Genomic DNA, 25,759 nt, shown 5'->3' on the forward strand with positions numbered 1-25,759 from the left:
ATATTGTCAATGACAACATTCAACATCTATGTAACAAATGAAACAAGCGCACCAATCTTGACATCCAAGACACAGCAGCGCTCTCTGCATAGGCTGCTTGGCGCTGGTAGACATTCCGTGTTGAAACGCACTAACTGCAGGACTAAGTTCCTTTCAACACGGAATAACTAACCTGACAGCTGTGGTAATGGCACAAGCGCTGCCAGGAAATGGTTCCTTTCAACACCAAAACATGCATCCTGCTTCTTAGAACACAAAATTGCTGTAAAACGAATTTGTAAAAAATGTGACAAATGGTTCAATTGTTATACAGTAATTATCATTATTTTATGATATTGAAAACATTTTGTACATCTGTAGAAGCAGCAAATAACATTTGGAAAAAGTATTATATGTATCACAGATAATACTTATTTTATTTTGATAAAATTCGTACAGTTTACGTGGAATGATTTAATATGTCTTTAAATGAATTTTCAAAAACTTGAGGGTAAGTTCATCCATCTGGGTTGAACACCATCTTGAGCAGGTCAGAATTGGCACACTCTGCATCCTCCAGCCGGTCGGGTCTTCCCCAAGCAATCAGAGTTGGCACGTACCTCAACTTCAATTTGGGATCCTTCCTAAAAGGGCTGTTGGGATCCTTCCAGCTGAAAACAGAGGACACATTTGTCAATAATGCGCAGAACAGGAATTAAAACTGAAAATCTAAACCGTTAACACATTATGCCCAGACAATTTTTTCTTGTGCCGGCCCCGTGGTGTAGGGGCAGCGTACCTGCCTCTTACCTGGAGGCCCCGGGTTCGATTCCCGGCCAGGTCAGGGATTTTTACATGTACCTGAGAGGTGGTTCGAGGTCCACTCAGCCTACGTGATTAGAATTGAGTAGCTATCTGACTGTGAGATAGCGGCCCCAGTCTAGAAAGCCAAGAACAATGGCCGAGAGGATTCGTCGTGTTAACCACACGACACCTCGTAATCCGCAGGCCTTCGGGCTGAGCAGCGGTCGCTTGGTAGGCCAAGGCCCTTCAAGGGCTGTAGTACCATGGGAAACTTTTTTCTTGTGATTACATTTTTGGACACTGGAAATGCCTATGACGGTGTCCCTCAGAACAAGAACGGGAAACGCCTGGAAGGCCTAAAGGTGCTGAAATACCTCACTGACAAAGTAAAGGTGCTACAGCTGTAGTCACTGAACGACCAAAATGGTTTGAGGCAAAGAAGGGTGCCAACAAGGAAGTGCCCTATCACCACTCCTGTTGATAACAGTAATAGATAAGATCATAAGGTCTAACAAGAAAATGGACAGCAGACAAAATGCCCTGACTTTTGCTGATGATGTGGGAGATACAGAAGCTGAAGTACAGAAGAAACTGACTGGATGGAAGAACATGTTCAATAACTCTGAGTTGAAGATGGGTAATGAGCATCATCAGGAAAAGAACAAATTCAAACCTCGTTTTGGAAGGAACCAAATTGCAACCAATTTCTCACTTCAAGTAGCTTGGCACCACACTGTCAAGCAGGAAATATTCAGCAGGACACAGTAAGAATTTTACTCTGGGACTGCAAAATCCCACAAAAAGCAAAAACAACCCAGTACCACACCTACTTCGAAACCAATTCTCATATATCGTCCCTGCTCTGGCAAACTAGCGAAACTGACAAACTAAGGAATCTGTAGTTCTGAAGTTCTGGTCTAGATTTTGTTATTTATATATTGTCTACCCTCTGACAAAGTCTCACATCTGCAGCTCATTCTGTATGCCTAACACATAAAACCAATAATTAAATATAAAAATTGATTTGACATGAGTAATCACAACTTCTTTCAGCTCTCCTAACCTTTTGACAATTTTCAGATTCGTTAGTTTGCCAGAGCAGGGACGATATGGTTTAGGCATGTACTCTAGTAAACAATGACTACAGCAGAATTCAGGCATCAGAAATGAGATTCATTAGAACTGTGAATCAAACTACTCAAAAGAACAAAATCAAGAATGAAGTAAATAGGAAGGTTCTCCTTCTTCCCTAGCATTTAGTCCCGCATTAGTGCAGGGTCCACTTTAAAACATGCCATCCTTCACTTCCTGTGATCAAGGGCATCAGCTTCAATGATGCCTAGAAGATGAATTCTTCCTTGATGCAGTCGAACCATCGCTTCCTGCGATGACCTCGGGATCGATAGCCTCCAGGATCAAATTGGAGGGCTTATGTATCATTGAGTCTGCAGGGCTTCAGACGACATGACCATACCATCTAAGTCGTGCTTCTAGCATCTTCTCCGGGATAGGTGCCATCGGACATCTTCATTTCTGAAATGGTCCAGTCTTGTAAGACCCAGTGACCAACATAACATTTTCATCTCTGTACCATGTAGAACCTGCTCACGCTTCTTAGTTGTAGGCCAACATTCCGACCATAGAGTGCAACCGGTCGGACCATGGATTTGCAGACTTTTCCTGTCAGGCGGGTGGAAATTTCTTGTCGCATAGCACACCAGTGACCTGACGCCACTTCGGCCATGTAGCATTTACTCGTGCTCGGGTGTCTGGCAATGTCTTTCCGTCTGAGGTGATGAGTGATCCAAGGTATTTAAATAGGTTGCCTTTAACTAGGTCTTGCCCATCGATGCAAATAGTATCACCAGTCTGCAAGCCACATTGCACATGCTCGGTTTAGTGATATTCCACTAAACAGTCTTTCCAAATTTGCAGGAGATTTTCCAGATTCATTCGGGACTCATCCGCAAGGAACACATCATCAGCACGAGATGGTCCTCGGTTATGGCGTCTGGATGTCAGCTGTGACATAAGATAAATAAGAGAGGTGACAGTGCTGAACCTTGATGAACCCCAACAATGATAGGAAATGAGAGCGAGATCCCTGCCAGACAGCGAACCACACTCGTGACTTTGTCGTAGAAAAGTTGGGTCCATCGACATTATGGGAACTGAGGGCTTTCCAAATAAGCTTATAAATGGTATCTGGTCAAAAGCCTTTTCTAAGTCCAAAAAAGGCTAGGTGTAGAGGGTTGTTTCTCTCTCTACGTTCCTCCAACAGGAGACGGGCTGTATGAATAGCGTCAGTTGTACTGACCCCTTTGTCAAATTTGTAGAAATTTGCTATTAATAATCTTAACCATAATGGCTAGTATTGAGTCCGTATTGACTTAATCACAGTAAATAGAGAGATGGATGATCCGCCTAGTCAATACTATGTGTTAATTTTTTTAAATTTACATTTCACATTTACATTATATCTTGTACATGTTCCGAGAATATGCACATTCTCTTCTTCAGCTAATTAGGTTAAAATTCGTGTATTACAATAAGACCTAATCAAAATGGGGGGGGCCCCTTTAAGAAAGCAAAAACTATGACAAGTACAATGTAACATATTAAAAACTGATGGACAGTGGCATGGAGTTAAATTCCATCTTGCCATTTCCATATAAGCACAGTAGGATGATGTCTATATGGATAAAATGTTGAGCACTGAGCATGCTGCGATGTGACATCACTGTGTCCTTAGTGGTCCAATACTCCCTTATAAAATTCAAGTAGGATGATATTAAGAATAATATAAAATGATGTAAAGCCAAGTTGTCAAGCCGATACCCTCAGTTAATAGGTGTTTATGCAGCCAGGTTGATATGAACTTTATGTGGTCTGTAAGAAGGAGAGGTGAAGTAGAAATTGTAAGTGCAAGAGTGTAACATAAACAAAATGAGAATACAACTCGTAAAAAATTAAAACTTACCGATGTTATAATACAACTGGTGCGCGATGCTGTCAAAGGGATATAAAAGCAACTGAAGTTGTTCGACGACTGATTGCGGAGTTGCAGTAGGAGGTGCACTGGATGGAAGGAGGGGTGGAGAGTATCGTCACGTGTTGTTACCACCATGTTGCCCCCCTTATACGCTTTCCCTCATCCTCTTTTGCCCTCTTTCTAGAATATTGGGTCACCAATTTCAACAACTGATTATCCTCTGCCATGTGCTCATTAAGGCTATTTTCACTATCAAATTATTGAGACTTGTAAATTTCTAACTTCTCAAGGGCATTCATTTGTTTACCTTTATTTAACGGGTGTAATAAAACCATGTCCCGTTCAATATTAGTGAAGTGATGATTGTTTTCATACATATGTTCGCACGAGTATCTGGAATATCTTCTTGCGTTCACATGCTCTTTATAACGAACCACCGAGTTCGATAGCTGCAGTTGCTTAAGTGCGGCCAGTATCCAGTATTCGGGAGATAGTAGGTTCGAACCCCACTGTCGGCAGCCCTGAAGATGGTTTTCCGTGGTTTCCCATTTTCACACCAGGCAAATGCTGGGGCTGTACCTTAATTAAGACCACGGCCACTTCCTTCCCAGTCCTAGCCCTTTCCTGTCCCATCGTCGCCATAAGACATATCTGTGTCGGTGCGACGTGAAGCCAATAGCAAAAATATATGTATATATAACGAACCAACACACTTCTTCCCAACTGTCCTTCATATCAACATGGCTGCATAAACACCTATTAACTGAGGGCATCGGCTTGACAACTTGGCTTTACATCATTTTATATTATTCTTAATATCATCCTACTTGAATTTTATAAGGGAGTATTGGATCACCAAGGACACAGTGACATCACATCACAACAGTGCTAAGTGATTAGCATTTTATCCTTATAGATCATCCTACTTTGTTTATACTGAAATGACAAGATGGAATTTAATTCCATGCCACTATCCATCAATTTTTAATATGTTACATTATACTTGTCATAGTACTTTCTTAAAGGGGGCCCCCATTTTCATTAGGTGTTATTGTAATACACGAATTTTAACCTAATTAGCTGAAGAAGAGAATGTGCATATTCTCGAAAATAATGTAAATGTAAATATTAAAAAATTAACACATAGTATTGACTAGGCGGATCATCCACCTCTCTATTTATTGTAGAAATTTGTACCATGTTTCATAGGTGTCGATCAAGAATACGTTCAAAAATCTTCATCCTCTGACAAAATAGACGTATTGGTCGGAAATTGATGCCTTCGCCGATATTGCTTTTGCCTTTCCAGATCGGGACTGTAGTGCTGGTCAACCAAATTGCAGGTATGTTACCATCATGGAGAATTCTGTTAAACAACTTCATGAGAATTTCAGCTCCACACTCTCCATGGATCTTCCAGACCTGGGATTGTATATCGTCTAGTCCTGATGCTGTTTTTCTTTTTCATGTTTTCTATAGTCCCTAAGGCTTCCTCAATGCTAATGGCTGGGATATGTCCATAAACTGGGCATCCACATACTATTGGTGGATGAGGAAATTCCTCATTACTCAAACCCTTGAAATAATCCCTCCACCTGTGAAGGATGGCGGTCTGGTCACGTAGGGTTTGACGATTGATTTGCATGACATGACCAACGTCTTGGGTCGCTCTATGACGGGATTTGGCGAGGCAATAAATCTTGTTTGTTTCATCTGATGTATCCAACTGAATATAAATGTCTTGGTAATAGTAGTTCTTTGAAGTAGCGACTGCATGTTTAGCAGCTGATCTCAGCGTTTTATACTGCTGGAGATCCTCGCTAAATCTTATTTGTCACCAGGTCTTAAAAACTTCTCTCTTTGCTTTGATGGCTAACTAAACATCCTCAATTCCACCACCAAGCCTGCTTATCAATGAACCATTTCCCTGGTTTGGTCTTGCCAAGTGTTTCAGCTGCTGCCCAGTGTATGCGACCAGTGATTTCATTCCACATGGTCTCAGCTGGCTGGTCGGTATTTATTTCAAACGTACTTAGCTTTGATATCAATTGCCTCTCTCTGCTGTGTTACTTTCCACCATTTTATCTTCTCTGGACCAATCATATGGACCCTTGCTGAACTAGCTGTACCATAGTTTTCACATCAAGAACAAGCAGGCGAAGTTGTGGGGCTTTGTTATCAGACGGATTTACCTTGGCATTTGTTATTATCTTGAGGCCATGCCTCTGCATCAGCCAATAGTCAATCTGATTGGACCTTTCTCTGCTGATATAGGTTATGAGGTGGGTAGGTCTTTTCTTAAAATACGTATTGGCTATAACTAGGTCATGGGCTTCAGCGCAGTCTACAATCCTATAGCCATCATCATTTCTACTTCCGTAGCCATAGCCACCGTGACACTGGGTGTACCCAACCTTGGCTTCTCCCACGTGTCCATTTTAGATCCCCGCCAATAAACAGATGCTCCTCAGAAGGGACTGCTTGGATCTAAGTGCCAAGTTGTTCCCAGAAATCATCTTTATCCTCATCAGGGCATCCAGTTTGTGGAGCGTAGCAGGATATCATTCACATATTCATTATTGGAGAGTCGATCCTAATCGACAAATTCAATCTGATATATAATCAACCTGAATCACATATTCTCTCACCTTTTAACCGACAACTACCACCATACCATTTTGAGTTGAACTTGTGCAATGGTATATTGCCTTGTAACCTTCACCAATTTCTCTTGATTTTTAACCTTTCCATTTTGTTTTCTGAATGCAGGCAATGTCTACATGCTGGTTCTTCAGGGTGTCTGCAGCTCACTGTTTCTTCCGGTGAGTGTTCCAACATTGATGGACACTAGTCAGAGATGATGGACTCACTTCTTCAGCCCACTCTGTCCATGAGTGGGTAGCCCTTGCCCATTTTTCATGTCATTCAGACAAGGACGACACGCATCACTTGAAATGGGGGATGCCCTAGCATTTAATCGAGGCCAACGTGAGAGACAGGCCCCGGTCCACTAAAGTCACATGACAAGACCAGTCCCAGGAATGGCAGAGCGAAGCCGGTTATTACATGTGTTCTTGCGGTGTTATTGCTAGTTTGGTGTGGATTATGGAAGGAAATAACGGAGATTTTGTGTTTATTTGAATATGTTGGTGTTGTGCTACAGTTCCTTACATTCATAGTGTTGTGTGCGGAAGTGTAAGTAAGTATTTATTTACAAGAATGTGTATATAACCTCAACGTTCTTCACTTCATTCAGCAATATTGGGCTGCAATACACAAGTTGGATAAGTTACAACTCCAGTGCTGAGGATTTAGAGGTAATACATTTATTTCCTTTTTAATTACAGATATATGAAAATGCCTCGTCGCTCTAGTGTCTTCGGCTGTCGGTCTAATTATGACACTGAAACTGAAAAAACATCGACTTTTTCCTTACCGATGGATGAAAGCCGCCGTAAGCTATGCTTTCGTTACATTCCGACAGATTTTCCTAAACTGAAAAACCAATAGTATGCATAAAACATTTTGATGAGTCGTGCATAATTCGAGTGGACAGGGTTACAGTTAAGGGAGAGCTGAGTGAGTTTCCAAGAATAATTCCGAAACTGACTGAAACTGCTGTGCCAACTATTTTTCCAAATACACCTTCATATTGTTCGCCAGGCATGGCGTGGAACAAATGTTAAGACTTGTAAATAGCTTATAATAGGCCTACCTTTCACCCTGGATTCAGTAACATATTCCCTACATGAATGTTATTGTAAATATAGGCCTAATTGTACATTAACCAGTTTCATTAGCAATATTTGATTTCTATGACTGTGTATTTTTTTACTGCAGTATGATTTTTTATTTTTTGTTATCCAGGGCTAGTAAGAGACACTATGTTTCATTTAATTTCTAATTGAATAGGGTGGTTCCAAGGTAATTTTCAGGAAGGGAGCATAATTTAAGTATTAAATATTATGCTGAAGCCAGGTATGGCATGGAACAAATGTAAGAATTGTAAATAGCTTACAATAGGCCTACCTCTGATCCTGCGTTCAATAAGATATTCCTTACAAGAATGCTATTGTAAATATAGGCCTAATTGTACATTAACCAGTTTCATTAGCAATATTTGATTTCTATGACTGTGTATTTTTTACTGCAGTAAGAGTTTTAGTTTTTGTCATCCAAGGCTAGAAATAGACACTATGTTTCATTTACTATCTAATTCAATAGGGTGGTTCCAAGATAATTTTCAGCAAGGGGGCATAATTTAATTATTAAATATGTTGCTGAAGCCAGGCATGGCGTGGAACAAATGTAAGACTTGTAAATAGCTTACAATAGGCCTACCTTTCACCCTGGATTCAATAATATATTCCCTACATGAATGTTATTGTAAATATAGGCCTAATTGTACATTAACCAGTTTCATTAGCAATATTTGATTTCTATGACTGTGTATTTTTTTACTGCAGTATGATTTTTTATTTTTTGTTATCCAGGGCTAGTAAGATACACTATGTTTCATTTAATTTCTAATTGAATAGGGTGGTTCCAAGATAACTTTCAGGAAGGGAACATAATTTAAGTATTAGATATGCTGAAGCCAGGTATGGAGTGGAACAAATGTAAGACTTGTAAATAGCTTTCAATAGGCCTACCTTTCACCCTGGATTCAATAAGATATTCCCTACATGAATGTTATTGTAAATATAGGCCTAATTGTACATTAACCAGTTTCATTAGCAATAGTTGATTTCTATGACTGTGTATTTTTTTACTGCAGTGTGATTTTTTATTTTTTGTTATCCAGGGCTAGTAAGTGACATTATGTTTCATTTAATTTATAATTGAATAGGGTGGTTCCAAGATAACTTTCAGGAAGGGAACATAATTTCAGTATTAGATATGCTGAAGCCAGGTATGGAGTGGAACAAATGTAAGACTTGTAAATAGCTTACAATAGGCCTACCTTTCACCCTGGATTCAATAAGATATTTCTTACATGAATCTTATTTTTAGTTTTTGTTCAACCAAGTATAGTAAGAGACACTATGTTTCATTTGATCTGTAGTTCAGTAGTGTTCTTTTAGTAGGTTAAAATGCACTGAAATGTATTTTATTTACCGCGCTACGATAGTCTCGCGTGAGCTTGGGGATGCATTCTCTACAGTAAGACCGGTCGAGTCACGTGACATTCAGTGTATGACGTGCGCGCCGCGGCCTGTCTTTCTCGTCGGCCTCGCATTTAATCCATTTGGTATGGCCATTATTTCATTGGCGCAACAAAAAATACTTCAACCGATGTGTCACTTCACCTGTCATTGGAGGCATTTGCGAGCTACTGCCAGCATATAATTTGGCCGGCCCTAACATGGAGTACAGACATCATTTGTAGTCGCCCAATCCATAACATTCGCTACGACTGCTATCTGCCCCTTAATTGGGACAGATCCTTTAACTCAATTCATTCCGAACCCTGGGCTGCCTTTTCTGCCATCTACACTGTACCAAAGACTTTCTTCTCCACTGCACATGCCACTAAGGTCTTTACTCATTACCCTGAGCTAGGGCCCTCCATATTTATGACCCCTGGAGAGAGGATGTCCCAATATTATTAAGCCCCCAGGAATTGGGCTGCCTGTTGGTCCGCAGGTCCGGGGTGTCTGAACCAGCCCACATTTCTGTGGGCCCCCTATCCACCATCAGGCTCCCCCGAGGGGAAGTAAATAGGTAGGTATGAGGTGCTTATTACCAGTGTAATAAAGAAGCATAGACTGCAGTGGTATGGGTACATTACAAGAATGAAGAGCTAGAGACCTGCCAGAAAATACTTCAACCTTACCGTCCAATGGAAAAGACCAAGGGAAAGGTCAAGGAAATGCTGCTAGATAGAGACAGTGAAATCAGATGTGGAGGAGTGAGGTCTCAAATGGGAAGATGTCCTGGAATTAGAAGATGTAGGCAGACAGGAAGAGATGGCGAGCACTTGTACACCACACCTGGTAAACTGGAGTTGGAGAATGATGACGGTAGTTCGAAAAGCCCAGATTTTTAAGACTATTTCAATTTTTACGAACACATTCAGAATCCATTACCATATTCTGAAAAAATGGCGATCAAAGATACTTTAGAAGGTAAGGGTTAAGTGTCAACATCAATATCCATAATTTCTAAATGTGTTTGAATTAGAGATGTGCATTATGAGCTTCATGATCCAAGGATAACTTTAAAAAATGGGATTATTTGAAAGATCAGTCAGACTTCTGCAATTGCAGGGAGCAACAAACTACCCAACACCTTTATGACTGTCAGTCCTGCCCTGTTTGTTGTACATTTCAAGACTTGACTCGAAGAGGGAATTGCTGCTGCCCATTTCTGGGCAGACTTTGTGTGAAATACGTTTGTGACATAAGGTGTACTTTGTTTTGTTCGTATATAATACCTTATTTATATTTATAGTTTTTTTCAATACTCTGACACAAAATAAATAAATAATTAAATAAATTTCATGATCTGTATAACATAGCATTAGGGTTGATCCTCCTGGTCAATGCAATTGGCAGCCCAAGATTTCAGTAGTACCACATGTATATTTAAAATATAAATGTGTACGAATCTGAATTGTATTGATTAGGAGGAAGAACCACTAATGCTATACTCGTTAGCTATCAAACTAGTCTATAGTTTCAACTATTGTAACAGTCTACTACTTTACAAAACAAATCCCATCACAGCGACACTTCATAAATCTAAGATAGCTATCGAAGGTTTTCGGCATCTTGCTGGGCGTTCACTTTATGTTATTCATAAATGAGTCGCCTAAAAGCAAAACGAATTAAGTCCACTCCAGCACATTTCGAGAAAATGGCAAAAAAACCACTACCACCTTCCATTAAGGCTGTTGCTTACGAAACATAAAATCACAAAAAAAAATCAATGATTATTAGAACAAGTAATAATACTCATAATACTATTATATAAACTGTTATTGTTGTTTTAAAAGTGGACTTTATTGATTTTGCTTCTAAGAAGTGGACTTTATACATTTTGCATGTTAGCAGTATGGATTTTACTCGTTTTGCTACTATTTATTAAAAGCACAAACTACAAGAAGAGATAATATCCATGTTTCTTTCACTATTGTTTACGAGTTCCCTGGGTAGACATATAAACACACAGTTCAGGAGCTTCTTCTGTTGCACTGCAAAGTTCATTATCGACATTTGAGTCAAATAAGTCAACGTAGAATTTCAGTGATGGGCTCAACTTCCAATTAGAACCAAAGTGCAATTCAAGGAGCCTTTTCACATCTGACACTTTATTCTTGTTGACTGAAATAGTGTTCTTTCGAACAGGTGAAGGATTTATAGCCGACACATTCTTCTTACTTTTCATCAGGGATCTGTAGGTTCCAGTTCTATGGTAATAAAACGGCTCCCCATCCACAAGGACCATGAGATGAGGCGTTTCTGATCGTCCGAAAAAGTAGCGCTTGCAAGGTGCAAATTTAAAGTGCCATTGTTGAATAGGTTCCATGTCCTCTGTTGCCTCTTGCTTCCAGTTAAATATATCCATATCAATCCCTGGTTGACGAATGGATCTTCGATTACTTCTCTCTTCTTGAATTATTTTTCACAGAGACCGAATAACCGATCAGGAGGAATGAAGGAATGACTTCTTACTGGAAAAATTAACTGTACCTCCTCTATGTCTCATGGTGTTTGCAGGAACCACCTTTGGAGCATAGCTATCATCGTTCTATTTTTATTTTGTCCCACACATCCGTCCGCGAAAAGCTTTATCTTCTTAATGTTTGTTAAGTCCAAGTTCTGCAAGCAGTGATAAACGCAATATGCCACCTCATTCAAACCTTTCGGGTAGGTCCCCTTAGACCATATGTAGTTGAAACAAATATCTGGTGTAACTGTGCTCTTAGAATTTCCAACAACAATAGAGAAATTGAACAGGTAGAGTTGGCACCAATAGTAAGTTTCCTGATCAGGAATTTTCGGATATGACAAATTCTTCTGACAATCGAAAGGCAGTGTAAGTACACCTGGTTCACTTTCTGCCTTACCTTGCTAGCTTCCAGTGAAGACAACTTAATAGGATCAGTTTCCCTGCTTAATTCTCTCTGAAAATTCAAGACAAGTGGAGCACACGTCGAGCCTGGGTAATCCAAATCCCAGGTTAAACTTACGATTAAAAATGTAACGAAAGTACGAGTTCTTCACTCGATTAAAAATATAACGAAAGTAGGAGTTCTTCACTTTCACACTATCATCAGCTTGGGCATTGTAAGCGTTAGCCAGCTTTTGGATATTCAGATCAGAACTAAGGTAACTTCTACGAGTGTTACTACGACAGTAGTGGGATTCAAGGCACGTTAGTGAACTAATATATGCAACAACTGCTTTCTTCTTGTTGGTGTACTTCTGAGAAGTGTGATCACCACCTCTTTTCTACTGGACGACAGTGGACTTTGTCCGTTTTGCATCTAACCTGAGTTTTTAAAGGGGAAATACTTAAGGATTTTATGGCTTTTGCTAGTATATTATTTAATGCTTCAGTAGACACATCTTTTACCAATATATTTCTACCAATATCTCATTTTTTGTAAAAAGTGGACTTTATCCGCTTTGCTTTTAGGCGACTCAAATAAGGTATAACTACAATAATAATATGAAAAACAGTAGTGTGTTTGGCTATTCTCATATATCACAGTAAGACAGATTGTGTTTTCATTAGCATTGTTCGGGGATAGAGGATCACTGTTTCATTGTCCAGTTAGTATTAAGTATAAAGGCCATTTGTATGATGTTGGTTGACATCTCTGTTTATTAGCCCCATGCATGGATGAGTGTGTAAATCATCTGATAATCTGTGTAACTGTGCGGTCTTTGATGGAGTGTGCGTGTGTAGCTGTATTGTGCCCAAGGTACAGTACTATCGCAGTATTTCCCAGGAGTCTGTAAAAAAGACCCACGGTAACCCTACACTAAGGACAGCCGCTGTCAGTGATGGGATACGAACCTTGGATCACTGGGTGTTGCATCTTCCTATTCCTAATATGGAGTGGAGTGGAGTGGCCTTCTTGGCTACAAAGGTGCCCGTTTGAATGAATTTGTAAGTCACTGAGTATAACATTTAATTTTTTCTAATGAATCTCTTTGCTAATCATTTCTAATTATTGGTCAATTACGCTTTAAAATCTAACTTTAAAAAGGACTATTTTTTTTTTTTTTTTTTTTGCTACTGACTTTATGTCGCACCGACACAGATAGGTCTTATGGCAACGATGGGACAGGAAAGGGCTAGGACTGGGAAGGAAGCGGCCATGGCCTTAAGGTACAGCCCCAGCATCTGCCTGGTGTGAAAATGGGAAAAAACGGAAAACCATCTTCCGGGCTGCCGACAGTGGAGTTCGAACCCACTGCCTCCCGAATACTGGATACTGGCCGCACTTAAGCGACTGCAGCTATCGAGCTCGGTGGGGATCTTTTTAATGGGCACAATGCCCAGCTAACATAACCTAGATATGTGCTAGTTATTTAATATTATTATATATTTGAATCATTGTGTGCCCCTAAACTGAAATGTATATACTGTAAAACTGTTTATTTAAACGATAAATTACCATTATTATCGGCGTAACTGCATCAGTTACATCGGAGTTTAAATGTTTAACTTGATTATCGTGTAGTGTCGTGCACGAGCAGTGTCTGGATTTAAAGATAAAAATTTCATTGTTCCGTATTGAAATTATTGATGTTAAAAATTAAATAATTGAAAAGGAGGTTCAACCTATTCAATACTTAAAAGAAAGAAATGCAGTAATCACATTCCTATTTAAATGGGACCGGTTTCGACCTTAGTCCAGGTCATCATCAGCCGTAAAAACATGTACAATGTTTATGAATATTGGAGGTGAGTTTCACACTCTGATAGGCACAAAGACACGACACCACACTGTCGTGCACAAAGTCACAACACTATCAACTAATATACGAAGATCAAAAATAACTTGAAGTCGCAGACGAATAGATTTGTAGTAGAAAGCCGCCAGCTCCTGGTGATCAGCGCGGCACATTCAAGGTCATGCGCTGCGGTCGAACGCCAAAGTAGAGTGGAGAATGTTTTGAAGGTCCAGAATTTGTCACGGTTGCGGGAAGTTAAGTACGTATATAAAAATATACGACGCAAATCAGTATAATTGAATGAGTACTTGTACTCCTGCTAAGTCAACTCGTTCATTGCAGGCCTCCAGCGTTATGCAAGAATCCTGACGGCGTGTGGAGAGTACTCGCCTTTGGGAAGATTCTGGAAGGTGTGCCCCTTCCGGAAGCAACCACATGGCGTGTGCCCAGGTATTTAAGTCAGACGCGACCTACGGGATTGAGTTAGTTGGTGTAGTGAGTCCAATGTGTGGACTCTGAGTCGGCGAAGACTGCAGTCAGTGTGTTAGTGACAGCCTGGGCTGAGGTGTCAGTCTGTTGGAGCCGTGGACTCGTTTCTGTGTGCCTGTCGCCGTGCGTACAAGTGTCTAGAACTAGCTGCTGGAAGAGGGCGTAACCTGTCCTGTGCAGTGTGGAGGACAGCACTGGGTGCCGACATGGGGCTGTGAGTGGAGTTCTATGGACTGAGTGGACAGCAGATACTATCCCGAGCTGCGAGACCGACGTGTGGACTGCGGACCATGCCAGCGTTAACGAGTGTGGCTGAGTGAGTGTAGTGTAAGTGATCAAGGATGAGAGAGAGAGAGAGAGAGAGAGAGAAAGAGAGAGTGTGTGTGTGTTTTTGTGTTGTGTTGTGTTGCGAGCTCGGCAATTGTGTGTGTAAATGAGTAGTTTTAGTGCTTACTTTATAAATTTTAGAAATAGGACGCTACCAGGTTCTGTCTCATTTATTTACCCTGGCAACACGTTACAATATTCTAACTGTTAAATTTGGGTATTCATTTAACGTAAATTAGTTTTAACACAAACTCTTGATTTTCCAGTCCCTTGGATTTTGTGTTCATGAGGTTTTATTGTAGTTGCTGTGAAGTTATGCACTTTTATTTTTACCTCATGTGATTAAGTGTAAGATAGGATCTGGAACCCTAACTTTGTCAAGAGCAATAAAGTCCACTAAATTAAACACACATTTTTAACACTGTGTTGTACAGAAATACCACGGGACTCTAAGAAAAATTTGAAATATTCATAAATTGCAATTGAAAATGCTAAATAAACCAAACTGAACCATTCTCACCAGCAAGTGAGAGTCTACATCGACACCACATTTCACTCACTAGCCTGGCCACTCTTCATCCAGGTGTGTAACGTTACGGCTATCACAATGTACTTACCTATCCCTGGAACCAACACCCACATAGATAAAATGAGCGTTTTTATCAGCTTCTCCCAGAGCTGCTTCAATCACGGGCATAGCTAAATGAACAGAAAAAAGAAAACACTCTGTAAGAGAAGACTTTACAAAGCATAGGCTCTCAGCCATAAAATGGACAAGTTAATGTATAGAACGAGAATAAGCAGAGATAGTGATGACTAGGGCCTGGAGTTTTAGGTTTTAACCTAGTTTTCCTCTGGCTATTTAATTAACAGATGTCATTATATGTATTCGTTTCACACTTCCGGAAGAATATGTGAATTACATTGTACCTAAAAATACTGGGTATCCTCAATTAAAGTTATGGTATTCAGCACGGTACAGCACAGGCTGTAATGCCCGTAGGAGTCTAAAATTTCATAGATATGCTAACTAAGCAATTTGCTCAAGAATTATGCCACAAAAATTATTAGTTCCAAGTCATGCCCGTAGGCAAAAATATGGCGCTGTAAGCGGTCAGAACGTGCAATATTCCGTAATTCTAACATCAAAATGTTCTTCCAGTAGAATTGCGCTGTGTCAGTTCCTTGGATGTTGCTTGGTGACGTATGTTGATTTCTTTTGCGAAGTGAATTCTTCGTTGTAACATAAGAAAGTTGAACTTTTCCATGTGAAACGTAATGCCTATTGGGAAGAGACCATACACTACCAAGTGAAATTGTTTAATCAGAATGGCAACAGAAACGCTGCACTACAGGAATATCACCGACAGCAACAGCAGAGAAGAAGTCCCATGACAAGTAATGGACTTAAAAAATTCGAGGAAACAGGTGGATTAGGTGTTGCACCAGGGAGAGGATGGTGGCCCATGCCCATGGATGTTGTTGATGAAGTTGCTGTAGCAGACCGTGCAGCACATTCTCCCAATTCTATAACTAGTGCTCGAGCTGTGTCATGTGAATTGTCGCTACCCCGGTCAACAGCGCATTTTACACTGGTATTCCTACAAACTTCATACTGTTCACAAGCTGAAACCGCAAGATGTTGCACAACACTGTAACTTTGCCCTTTGGTTTCTGGCGTGCATGGACGTGGGCAACATGTGGCCAGGCAAGATTCTGTGGACTGATGAGGTGCATTTTAGTCTGGAGGGAGCAGTGAATGCACAGAACTGTCGCATATGGGGTTCGACTCCTCCAAACGTTGTCCAGGAACAACCATTGCATTCAGCTCACATGACTACTTGGTGTGGTTTTACAAGCTTTTTTTTTTTTTTTTAAAGGAGATGATCCCTGGTGGTCCAATTAGGTGTACAGCAACATCTACACATTATAGGGACCTCCTTGTGCAACATGTGATTTCAGCTTTTGCAGGAACACAACGGTGACTACATCGATATTTTCATGCAAGATGGATCAATACGGCATATCGTTTGCCAGGTGAAAGAACTGCTTCGAGAAACCTTCAGTAATGACTGCATTATCTCTAGGCATTTTCCAGATGCGTGGTCTTTGAGATCCCCCATCCTAAATCGATGTGACTTCTGGTTGTGGGGATATTTGAAAGATCATGTCTGCCTGATCTAAAGGCTAGCATACGACATGTCGCTCTGATTTCACCAGATGTGCTGCAGGTAACTGCCGACCATGCCATGTTACGGATGCAGCATGTTGCTGAGTTGGGAGGGCATAATGAACATTGTCTGTAACCTCCCAGAACCACCGTTATCATGTGTTTGATCTTTTCTGCCTTTTTTCTGTGACCCATACCATTGCTTACAGCACCATATTTTGGCCTGGTGGAAAAACTTGGAAGTATTAATTTTTGTGGCATAATTTGCGAGCGCATTGCTTAGTTAGCATATTTACCTACGATCATTACAGCCCATGCTGTACCGCGCTGAATACCATAACTTTAATTGAGGACACCCGGTACCTAAATGAGGGATTGACACCTAAGATAACCTGAATAGCTGTTTTGCTTTCTTCAAATTCCCATTGTAACTTACAGTAAAATTATTTCCACCACTATCATAAGCAAAAGAACGGAGATAGTCTCATGCCTCCCACTGCACAAGTGACATATGGGGAGAACTAGACGCAGCCAATAGACAGTCAGAAGGAACACAACTGGGTGGCCTCCAGTCGTCCACAGAGTACAGTAGGCAGAAAGTGTATGAATGGTTGTTGCAATACTTTTGTAACTTCAATTGCTGTATAGCAAACATTTGCCTGAATTCAAAACCAGATTGCTATACTGTAGATCAAAACTTTACTACGGTCCATTGAGTAGTTTTCTCTGAGACATGCTTCAAGCAAGTAAGTTTCCCCGTAACTAACCTGAAAACTGCACTGCAATACCCAAGCACGCTTCGTGAAGTGTACTTAAGATACCTGTTATTTATTTCAAATTAATTGTGAGCAGAAATGCCATTTTGAGTAGCATAAATCTGCAGCTGCGCACACAGATAATGTAGCTAGGAGGAATAAGTCCAGCAGCAACAGTTATTTCAACCAGAGTTGGCAATCCTGAAGATAACTAACTTTCGCCTTTGCCAGGGTGTTGGTGTCTGCAAATGTCCTGTGAAATGTGATATACAACCATGTCATGAAAACTTTCTGGAAGATATCACCGCACCCACAAAGATAAACCTAAAAAAGCACCTATTTTTAAGTATTCCAGAAACCTAAAATGAAAATCTGTACCACCTAAACATCCGGGCCCTAGCGATGACCAAATGTAGGAAACAAGGGACAAGACAGAAGTAAATACAAGTTGATGATCTTTGTTGTTTAAAGGGGCCCCAAATGGTATGAGGTGCAACAAAATGAAACTACAAAATTTATTCACTGACTAGAATATAAAACGAACGATGATGAAAAATGACCATAAATCCAAACCAATCGGCAGATATGATCAGCAATCCCACATTTTATGAGAGGATGCTTGTTGTGCAAAGGAGTCCAAAAATCCAGGTCACCGGCCCTCATAATAGTACTAATCCTGGAAAAGAAGGCACATGGTATTAATCACATACTGGTACGAAACCTTATGGTATTCCTCACATAGTGGTACTAATCACAGGTAAAACAGACCCATGGTGTTTCTCACATAGTTCAACTAATCACAGGTAAAACAGACCCATGGTGTTTCTCACATAGTTCAACTAATCACAGGTAATACAGACCCATGGTGTTCCTTACATTGTGGTACTAATCACAGGTGATCCAGATCCATGGTGTTCCTCACATACTGGTACTAATTACAGGTGATTCAGACCCATGGAGTTCCTTACATTGTGGTACTAATCGTAGGTAAAACAGACCCGTGGTATTCCTCACATACTGGTACTAATTACAGGTGATCCAGACCCATGGTGTTCCTCACATACTGGTACTAATTACAGGTGATTCAGACCCATGGTGTTCCTCACATAATGGTACTAATCACAGGTAATACAGGCTCATGGTGTTCCTCACATAATGGTACTAATCACAGGTAATACAGACTCATGGTATTCCTCACATAGTGGTACTAATCACAGGTAATACAGACCCATGGTGTTCCTCACATAGTGGTACTAATCACAGGTAATACAGACCCATGGTGTTCCTCACATAGCGATACTAATCACAGGTAAAACAGACCATGGTATTCCTGACATTGTGTTACTAATCACAGGTAATACAGACCCATGGTGTTCCACACACAGTGGTAATAATCAAGGTAAAACAGACCATGGTATTCCTGACATTGTGTTACTAATCACAGGTAATACAGACCCATGGTGTTCCACACACAGTGGTAATAATCAAGGTAAAACAGACCATGGTATTCCTGACATTGTGGTACTAATCACAGGTAATACAGACTCATGGTATTCCTCACATAGTGGTGCTAATCACAGGTAATACAGACCCATGGTCAATGGTAATACAGACCCATGGTGTTCCTCACATCGTGGTACTTTTTTTTTCTAGTGGCTTTACGTCGCACCGACACAGATAGGTCTTATGGCGACGATAGGATAGGCCTAGGAGTTGAAAGGAAGTGGCCGTGGCCTTAATTAAGGTACAGCCCCAGCATTTGCCTCGTGTGAAAATGGGAAACCAAAACCATCTTCAGGGCTGCCGACAGTGGGATTCAAATCCACTATCTCCCAGATGCAACCTAACAGCCGCATAATGGTACTAATCACGCGTAATACACACCCATGGGGTTCCTCAGATAGTGGTACTAATCACAGGTAATACAGACACACGGTATTCATGACATAGGGGTACTAATCACAGGTAATAACAGACCCATGGTGTTCCTCACATAGTGGTACTAATCACAGGTAATACAGACACACGGTATTCATGACATAGTGGTACCAATCACAGGTAATACAGACCCATGGTATTCCTCAGATACTGGTGCTAATCACAGGTAATACAGACCCATGGTGTTCCTCATATAGTGGTACTAATCACAGGTAATCTCATGGTTCCAAATCCACCATCCCTTGATCACCTCTTTTGTTGACTCATAGAACCGGCAGGGGATGCCGTGGTGTATTCTTCGTCTTCGCCCCCCACCCACAGGGAGTAAATAGAAGTTGTGAAAAGTTTCAAATACTTGGAGACTGTAAAGAAGTGCATCTGGGATGATGCAATGTGGAACGTTCTGTTGCCAGGAGTTTCCCATGACGTATGTAGAGTATGAGTTCTAACATGGAAATAAAGCACTCACGTCCATATAACTTACTTTCTTCTTCTGCATAGGAGGAATGTGTCACACCCTGTAGATGGCTTAACGTCGCACCGACACAGGTCTTATGGCGACGATGAGATAGGAAAGGGTTAGAAGTGGGAAGGAAACGTTCGCGGCCTTAATCACCGCAAGGCACAGCCCCAACATTTGCCTAGCGTGAAAATAGGAAACTGAGGAAGTATGTATAATTTTCACCTTCCTTACGTGAAGGCCACTATTTTTCATTTGAACAAAGGTCAAGGTGTTGTGAAGTAAACGGGAAGTTTTAGCTTACAAAAGAAGTTTGCAGACCGATAAAATACTGGACATGTTGCTCAATGAAGACTTCAGTAATCAATTTATACCACTGGCAGCAAGTTGAACTACCTACAGGTTGTGACCCAGGAAAAGTTTTAGTACCTTTTACAGATCTGTTATACAGGCCACCATTCGCATACAGGGCTAAATGTTCCGCTGGATAATGAAACATCATGTATCTTTTGTGAATTTGCTTATTTGTGATGATTTTAAAATATATTTGTGAACAAACTAACTTATATGCCAGTCAGGCGATTAGCGCTTCACGTTGCACCTTCATTAAATACTCGTGTACTGGGAATGACATCATACCTGATTACATCTCACAAGGAGAGGCCAGACCCTGCGTCCAACCAATTTAAACGAGCTTTGATATACCTGTTGGGGGACACTCAACAATAACTCGTGCAGAAGGGTTTAGGTAAATACGCTTTCGTTTCTGAAAAAAAAAACTGAGGTCAAATGTCATGACGCAGGATCCGCTTTGGACCAACACTAAAAGGCGAAGAAATTTTATTTAAACCTGTCAGGACATCAACCTAATAACTTCCAAAAAATTGATGAATCCCTGATTCCAATGCAATGCATATATACTTGGAGAATTTCACCACAGTCAGCAGGAGCGGGGACTGAGTAGAGACTGTTCTTGTCTGCAAACCTCGAAAACGTGAGTTCGAGTCACATCGCAGCTATATTTTGAAGATATTAAACTTCACAGTTGACAATACTGGCTAAACATGTCATATATTACTTGAAGCTTTATTTATTGTACAAAATATATATTTTTACGAGTTGTTTTACGTCGCACCAATACAGATAGGACTTATGGCGGCAATGTGATAGGCAAGGGCTAGGAGTGGGAAGGAAGTGTCCGTGGCCTAAATTAAGGTACAGTCCCAGCATTTGCCTAGCGTAAAAATAGGAAACCATGGAAAACCATCTTCAGGGCTGCCGACAGTGGGGTTTGAACCCTCTATCTCCCGAATGCAAGCTCACAACTGCGTACCCCTAACAACCCAGCCAGCTCACTCAGTAAAAGGAATTATTATTTGAAGGAACGTGAAGATAAAAATGGAACAAAAATATCACGCAAATTGCAATACATTTTATTTTCTATTTGAAATTAACGTAGGTCTAAACATTCCCACAAGACCATAAGACCTATCTGTGTCGGTCCAACGTAAAGCAACTTGTACAAATATATTTATGTAGAAAAAATACAGCTGCAACGAGACCCAAACTCGTGTCGTCAAGGTTCGCAGACAAGTACGGTGACCAATAGTCCACCGCTCCAGTTGATTGCGGCGTAACTCTTCAAGTATGTATACGTTGCATTGGAATCGGGGATTCATCATTCTTTCGAAAATTATTAGGTTGCAGACCTGACATGTTTATTTTTTGCTATCTGCTTTTACGACGCACTGACACAGATAGGTCTTATGGCGACGATGGGACAGGAAAGGCCTAGGAATGGGAAGGAAGCGGCCGTGACATGACAATGGGAAACCACAGAAAATTATCTTCAGGGCTGCCGACAGTGGGATTCGAACTATCTCCTGGATGCAAGTTCACAGCTGCGCACCCCTAACCGCGCGGCCAACTCGCCCGGTAGCAACATTTTTAAGTAGGCTAATGTTTGTTCACCTTTTAGTGTTCTTTCACCTCCACTTGGTTTGAAGCGAATCCTGCGTCATGACGAGAGCCCGGATTATATGTAATATAAAAATGAGAAATATGTACATAAATATGTAGCTATAATTGACAAAATATGTAGTTAAATTTGTAACAAATAAAAAGTATATAACTTAATATCTAAGCTTTATTTGATGTATTCTTGTACAAAGAAAAGGAAACAAAACCGATAACAGTTAAAAGTGCAGATGTTGTCAACTTCTTAATTTTCATTTAGAGGCGCAATGGCTAAATATTTTTCCAAATTTTCTGCGGTCATCGAATGAATTCTGTCTGTTAGGATGTGAAGTCATTGGCACGTATTTCAAATGAGGAATGGTACTGGAAGATCATTCTCATTCTCAGGGAGCCGCACAGACTCATGGTTTAGTATTCGGCATACATTAGAAAAGAAAATTGTCTCCTGGATTCTTTTTCAAAACATCATTGAATTTTACTGAAAGACACTCACCGACTGCTCCCAGCACAACACTCAATTTACTGATTGCATCTTCCACTATTTACACAGATCCATGGAGAAGCAGTCCAGAAGTTTCCAGCTTTGTAACGCTGTTCGGAATCCAACTAAAATAGCTTGTGATGTATGCAATCGATGAAGCCACCTTCGAATCTTGAAAGGAACTCATACACTCACGCACAGACTCTGCACTTTCAGGAGGAAGTGGACCATACTGGGAAAAAACACAGACAATGCAACCGCAGCTTTTAGCATATAGGATGCAGCATCTGAGAAGAGCACCAACATTTTTTCTTTGTTAATCGCTAGCTCTTTAAATCCGTTTTTGATGAATCACGAAACTGTAGCATGATTTGTCTGTTCTAGTGGTTTGCAGTAAATTAAATAAGACACAGAGCCTCTGGATCCAATTTACTTGCTAGGAGATTTGCAATGAAACGATGCAATGTATCTTTCAACTCGTCGATGGCAATCCATATGTTGAATCACCAAGTTCAGCTCCAATTGTTCCCAGTGTGTTAATGTAGCACGAGTTCAAATAGTTTTTTCCGGAGTGTTGATTCATTCAGAATATTGAAGTTGCAATATTTGCGTACAAATCCTTGAAACTTTGGCACTCCAATTTACCATGGTATGTTTGCAGCGACCGTTGCCATGCACGAATCTTTATTAAATTCACTGGTAGAAGACGAAAGGGGTTCCAGAGTCCCCTGTGTAAGAAGAATTTGTTTCTTCGATGAAGAACGTTTTTTTTTTTTTATTTCTCACATGAAGATCAGTTTTTAAATGCTGTTCTAATTGTAGCTTCATTGAGCACGCAATACACTTGTCACAGACACTGCATAGTACGATTTCACCATCATTTGTAAAGGCTCCATCAATCGAAATCCAATCTTTTAATTTTGATGCTAGTTTGGGTGTGACTGATGCCATAGCGATCCATTAACTGTGACTCAGAATATGGTTCGAGCAAGTGTTTTCTTTCACGGGTTATTTTTTTCCAAGCGGTCATCCCAGCCGCAGGGTAACTTTCACTTAGTGTCTTCCTCTGTAGCAGCAGCGACATGTCATTGACCATCCTTCACACTGTACCGTTACTTCTTAAGGGATGTACAAACCACCAACATAACTAAGAGATGAGATTCTTTGACAGAATACTTCACTTTAAATTATTCCATCATTTTTCTATGTTAAAGACATACCGGTACAGGCTTTTTAAACTATTTTGAAGTGTTTAATTTAAAAAACCAAAATCGATGTAAAATTAGTGGAAAAAGAATTGTTTTCTTTTAAATGTGCAATATCCTACAAAATATTGAACATGTGTAATATTCTCTAAATATTATCATGCATCAAAATATGTAAAAATATGCAACTTTAACCTCCCTGAATAACGATCCTTTTAGTGTGATTCACCGAAATTATAGCTTTTCTTGTAGCTACATACATGGGAACGGAATATGTAATTACTAATAACATATAATCCAAGCTTTAGTCAAAACATTTGACCTCAATTTTTTCGAAAATGAATGCGTATTGACCTAAACCCTTCTACACGAGTTACTGTTTAGTGTACCCCAACAGTACACCGAAGCTCGATGAAATCTGTTGGACGCAAGGTCTGGCCTCTCCTTATCAGCCAATGAAAATACTAATGCGTGCTTGAACAATAGAGAATGGCCGGTGTGTGATACATTTAATTAGGTTATAAAAATAAATGTACTTCAGGGCGTGGGCAGGTTCATTGCAATGAACATCTCTCCTCTACAAGATATTCCACATAAGATTAGCATCATTTCAACTCCATTAGAATGCCATACAAATTCCATAGCAGGCTACATACTGAACATCAAAGAGCAACAGACAAGTACGGTATTGGAACACTCACTGAAAACGACAATGCGATCATGCCACGCTCAAATGTCACACAGTTCTGCTGGAAATTATTGTTTTGAGAGGAAGTAACTTATGAATGGGCTGCCATACTCTATTAACACTAGGCTATTTGAAAGGGGAAAAAGAATACTTAAGAATGAAGATATCAGCAAAAGGCCACAGAAATGAAAGTCTTCCCAGACTCAAAAACCTAAAAGTCTGGGATGGAAGAGAAAAATAACTAACCAGGGGAGGTAGAATAGGAAAGATGAAAGTTGTCAGGATGACACATTTGGAAGCAATGCAAGACTCAGCTAAGGGGACCATGGTCACCAAACCATACTTCCAAGTTGAGAACCCCTGGTCCCCCTTTTCAGTTGTCTCTTACAACATGCTATATTCTGTTTATTCTGCCACCCCCACCTACAGGTGGAAAAGCTCACACAGATTTGAAGCGAAAGAAACTTCCATACTATACTATTTCAGTAAATAGAAATGAGTACAGTAAATTAAGTTACTGAGTTTTAGTGCCAAAACAATTATTCAGCTAAAATTTTATAGTTTATTTCCGGATTATCATTACCATAATTCAGATCACCACCAGTACCATTTAGTCAAAGTAGGTACATACAAGTTGAGAATCTCTGAGTGGAGGTAAATGTTGGTCGAGTTATGGTGTTCATACACTGACCACATTGCCGTCCCCCTCAAAAGAGGCTGGCACCGAACTCCATAGCTGCAGTCGCTTAAGTGCGGCCAGTAGCCAGTATTTGGGAGATAGTGGGTTCGAACCCCACTGTCGGCAGCCCTAAAGATGGTTTTCCGTGGTTTCCCATTTTCACACCAGGCAAATGGTGTACCTTAATTAAGGCCACAGCCGCTTCTTTCCCATTCCTAGGCCTTTCCTATCCCATCGTCCCCATAAGACCTATCTGTGTCGGTGCGACGTACAGCAAATAGAAAAAAAAGTGGGTGGCGACTACGCCCTCTTTGGATATTCAAAATTACATAATACAGTAAGAATCAATGAAGTGCACTTATACTGTACCTTTCACACAATCCGGACACCAGCTTTCACCATTCTCATCTTTTGAACCACTAAAGAGAACAAAAATATCGCCGGCCGTTTTCTTATCAGCCTGCAAAGATTGGATCAGTTCGCTGTACTTGACGTAGCCCTCTACTGCATGAGTCTTAACCATTTTCTGCAAGAAAATTCGTAAATTTAAAGCTCAGGAGAGATAAGTTCAATAGAAGCTGCGTAAGCTAATAGAAACACGATAAGGGTAATTCTAAACTGATAATGTAATGACGGCAAACAGCAAAGCACTAGAGTGCGAAGTTCAAAAATACACAAAATAAACAAATAGACAGTATAGCCAATAGCTGCCAGCTGAAAATTACCCTTTGAGATTATTTTATTTTTACCTTCAATTTTCCTCAAGTGTTGTATAAATAGCAATACCAAATATCACAATTAAATCAAAACCGAAATACAAGTACATCAAGAGAAACAATGGACGTATTTTTACTAAAATATCAATAGCTCTAAGTTTGGATGAGTATGGAACAGAGCCATCTAC

At 40.3% G+C, this 25,759-nt stretch overlaps 1 protein-coding gene across 1 annotated transcript; it reads right to left on the reverse strand.

The window, feature by feature from the left end:
* Positions 1-297: 297 nt before the first annotated feature.
* On the reverse strand, positions 298-25,522 carry cl (thioredoxin domain-containing protein 17 clot). The gene is made up of 4 exons (XM_067154371.2): positions 25,475-25,522; positions 25,225-25,381; positions 15,120-15,201; positions 298-650 (listed from the first exon to the last, which is right to left on the reverse strand). Exons 2-4 carry the CDS (start codon positions 25,376-25,378, stop codon positions 497-499), a joined length of 390 nt encoding a protein of 129 aa, XP_067010472.1. The 5' UTR covers positions 25,379-25,381; positions 25,475-25,522; the 3' UTR covers positions 298-496.
* Positions 25,523-25,759: the final 237 nt, after the last annotated feature.

This window comes from Anabrus simplex, chromosome 10 (genome assembly GCF_040414725.1).
Source record: "Anabrus simplex isolate iqAnaSimp1 chromosome 10, ASM4041472v1, whole genome shotgun sequence".
Taxonomy (NCBI): domain Eukaryota; kingdom Metazoa; phylum Arthropoda; class Insecta; order Orthoptera; family Tettigoniidae; genus Anabrus; species Anabrus simplex.

Excerpts from the sequence above, each read along its gene's own strand:
- cl (XM_067154371.2), bottom strand. The coding sequence starts at position 25,378 with ATGGTTAAGACTCATGCAGTAGAGGGCTACGTCAAGTACAGCGAACTG. Across the intron at positions 15,202-25,224 it reads GTGTCCGGATTGTGTGAAAG|CTATGCCCGTGATTGAAGCA; the intron begins GTACAGTATAAG and ends CTGTTCATTTAG. Across the intron at positions 651-15,119 it reads GGTGTTGGTTCCAGGGATAG|CTGGAAGGATCCCAACAGCC; the intron begins GTAAGTACATTG and ends CTCTGTTTTCAG.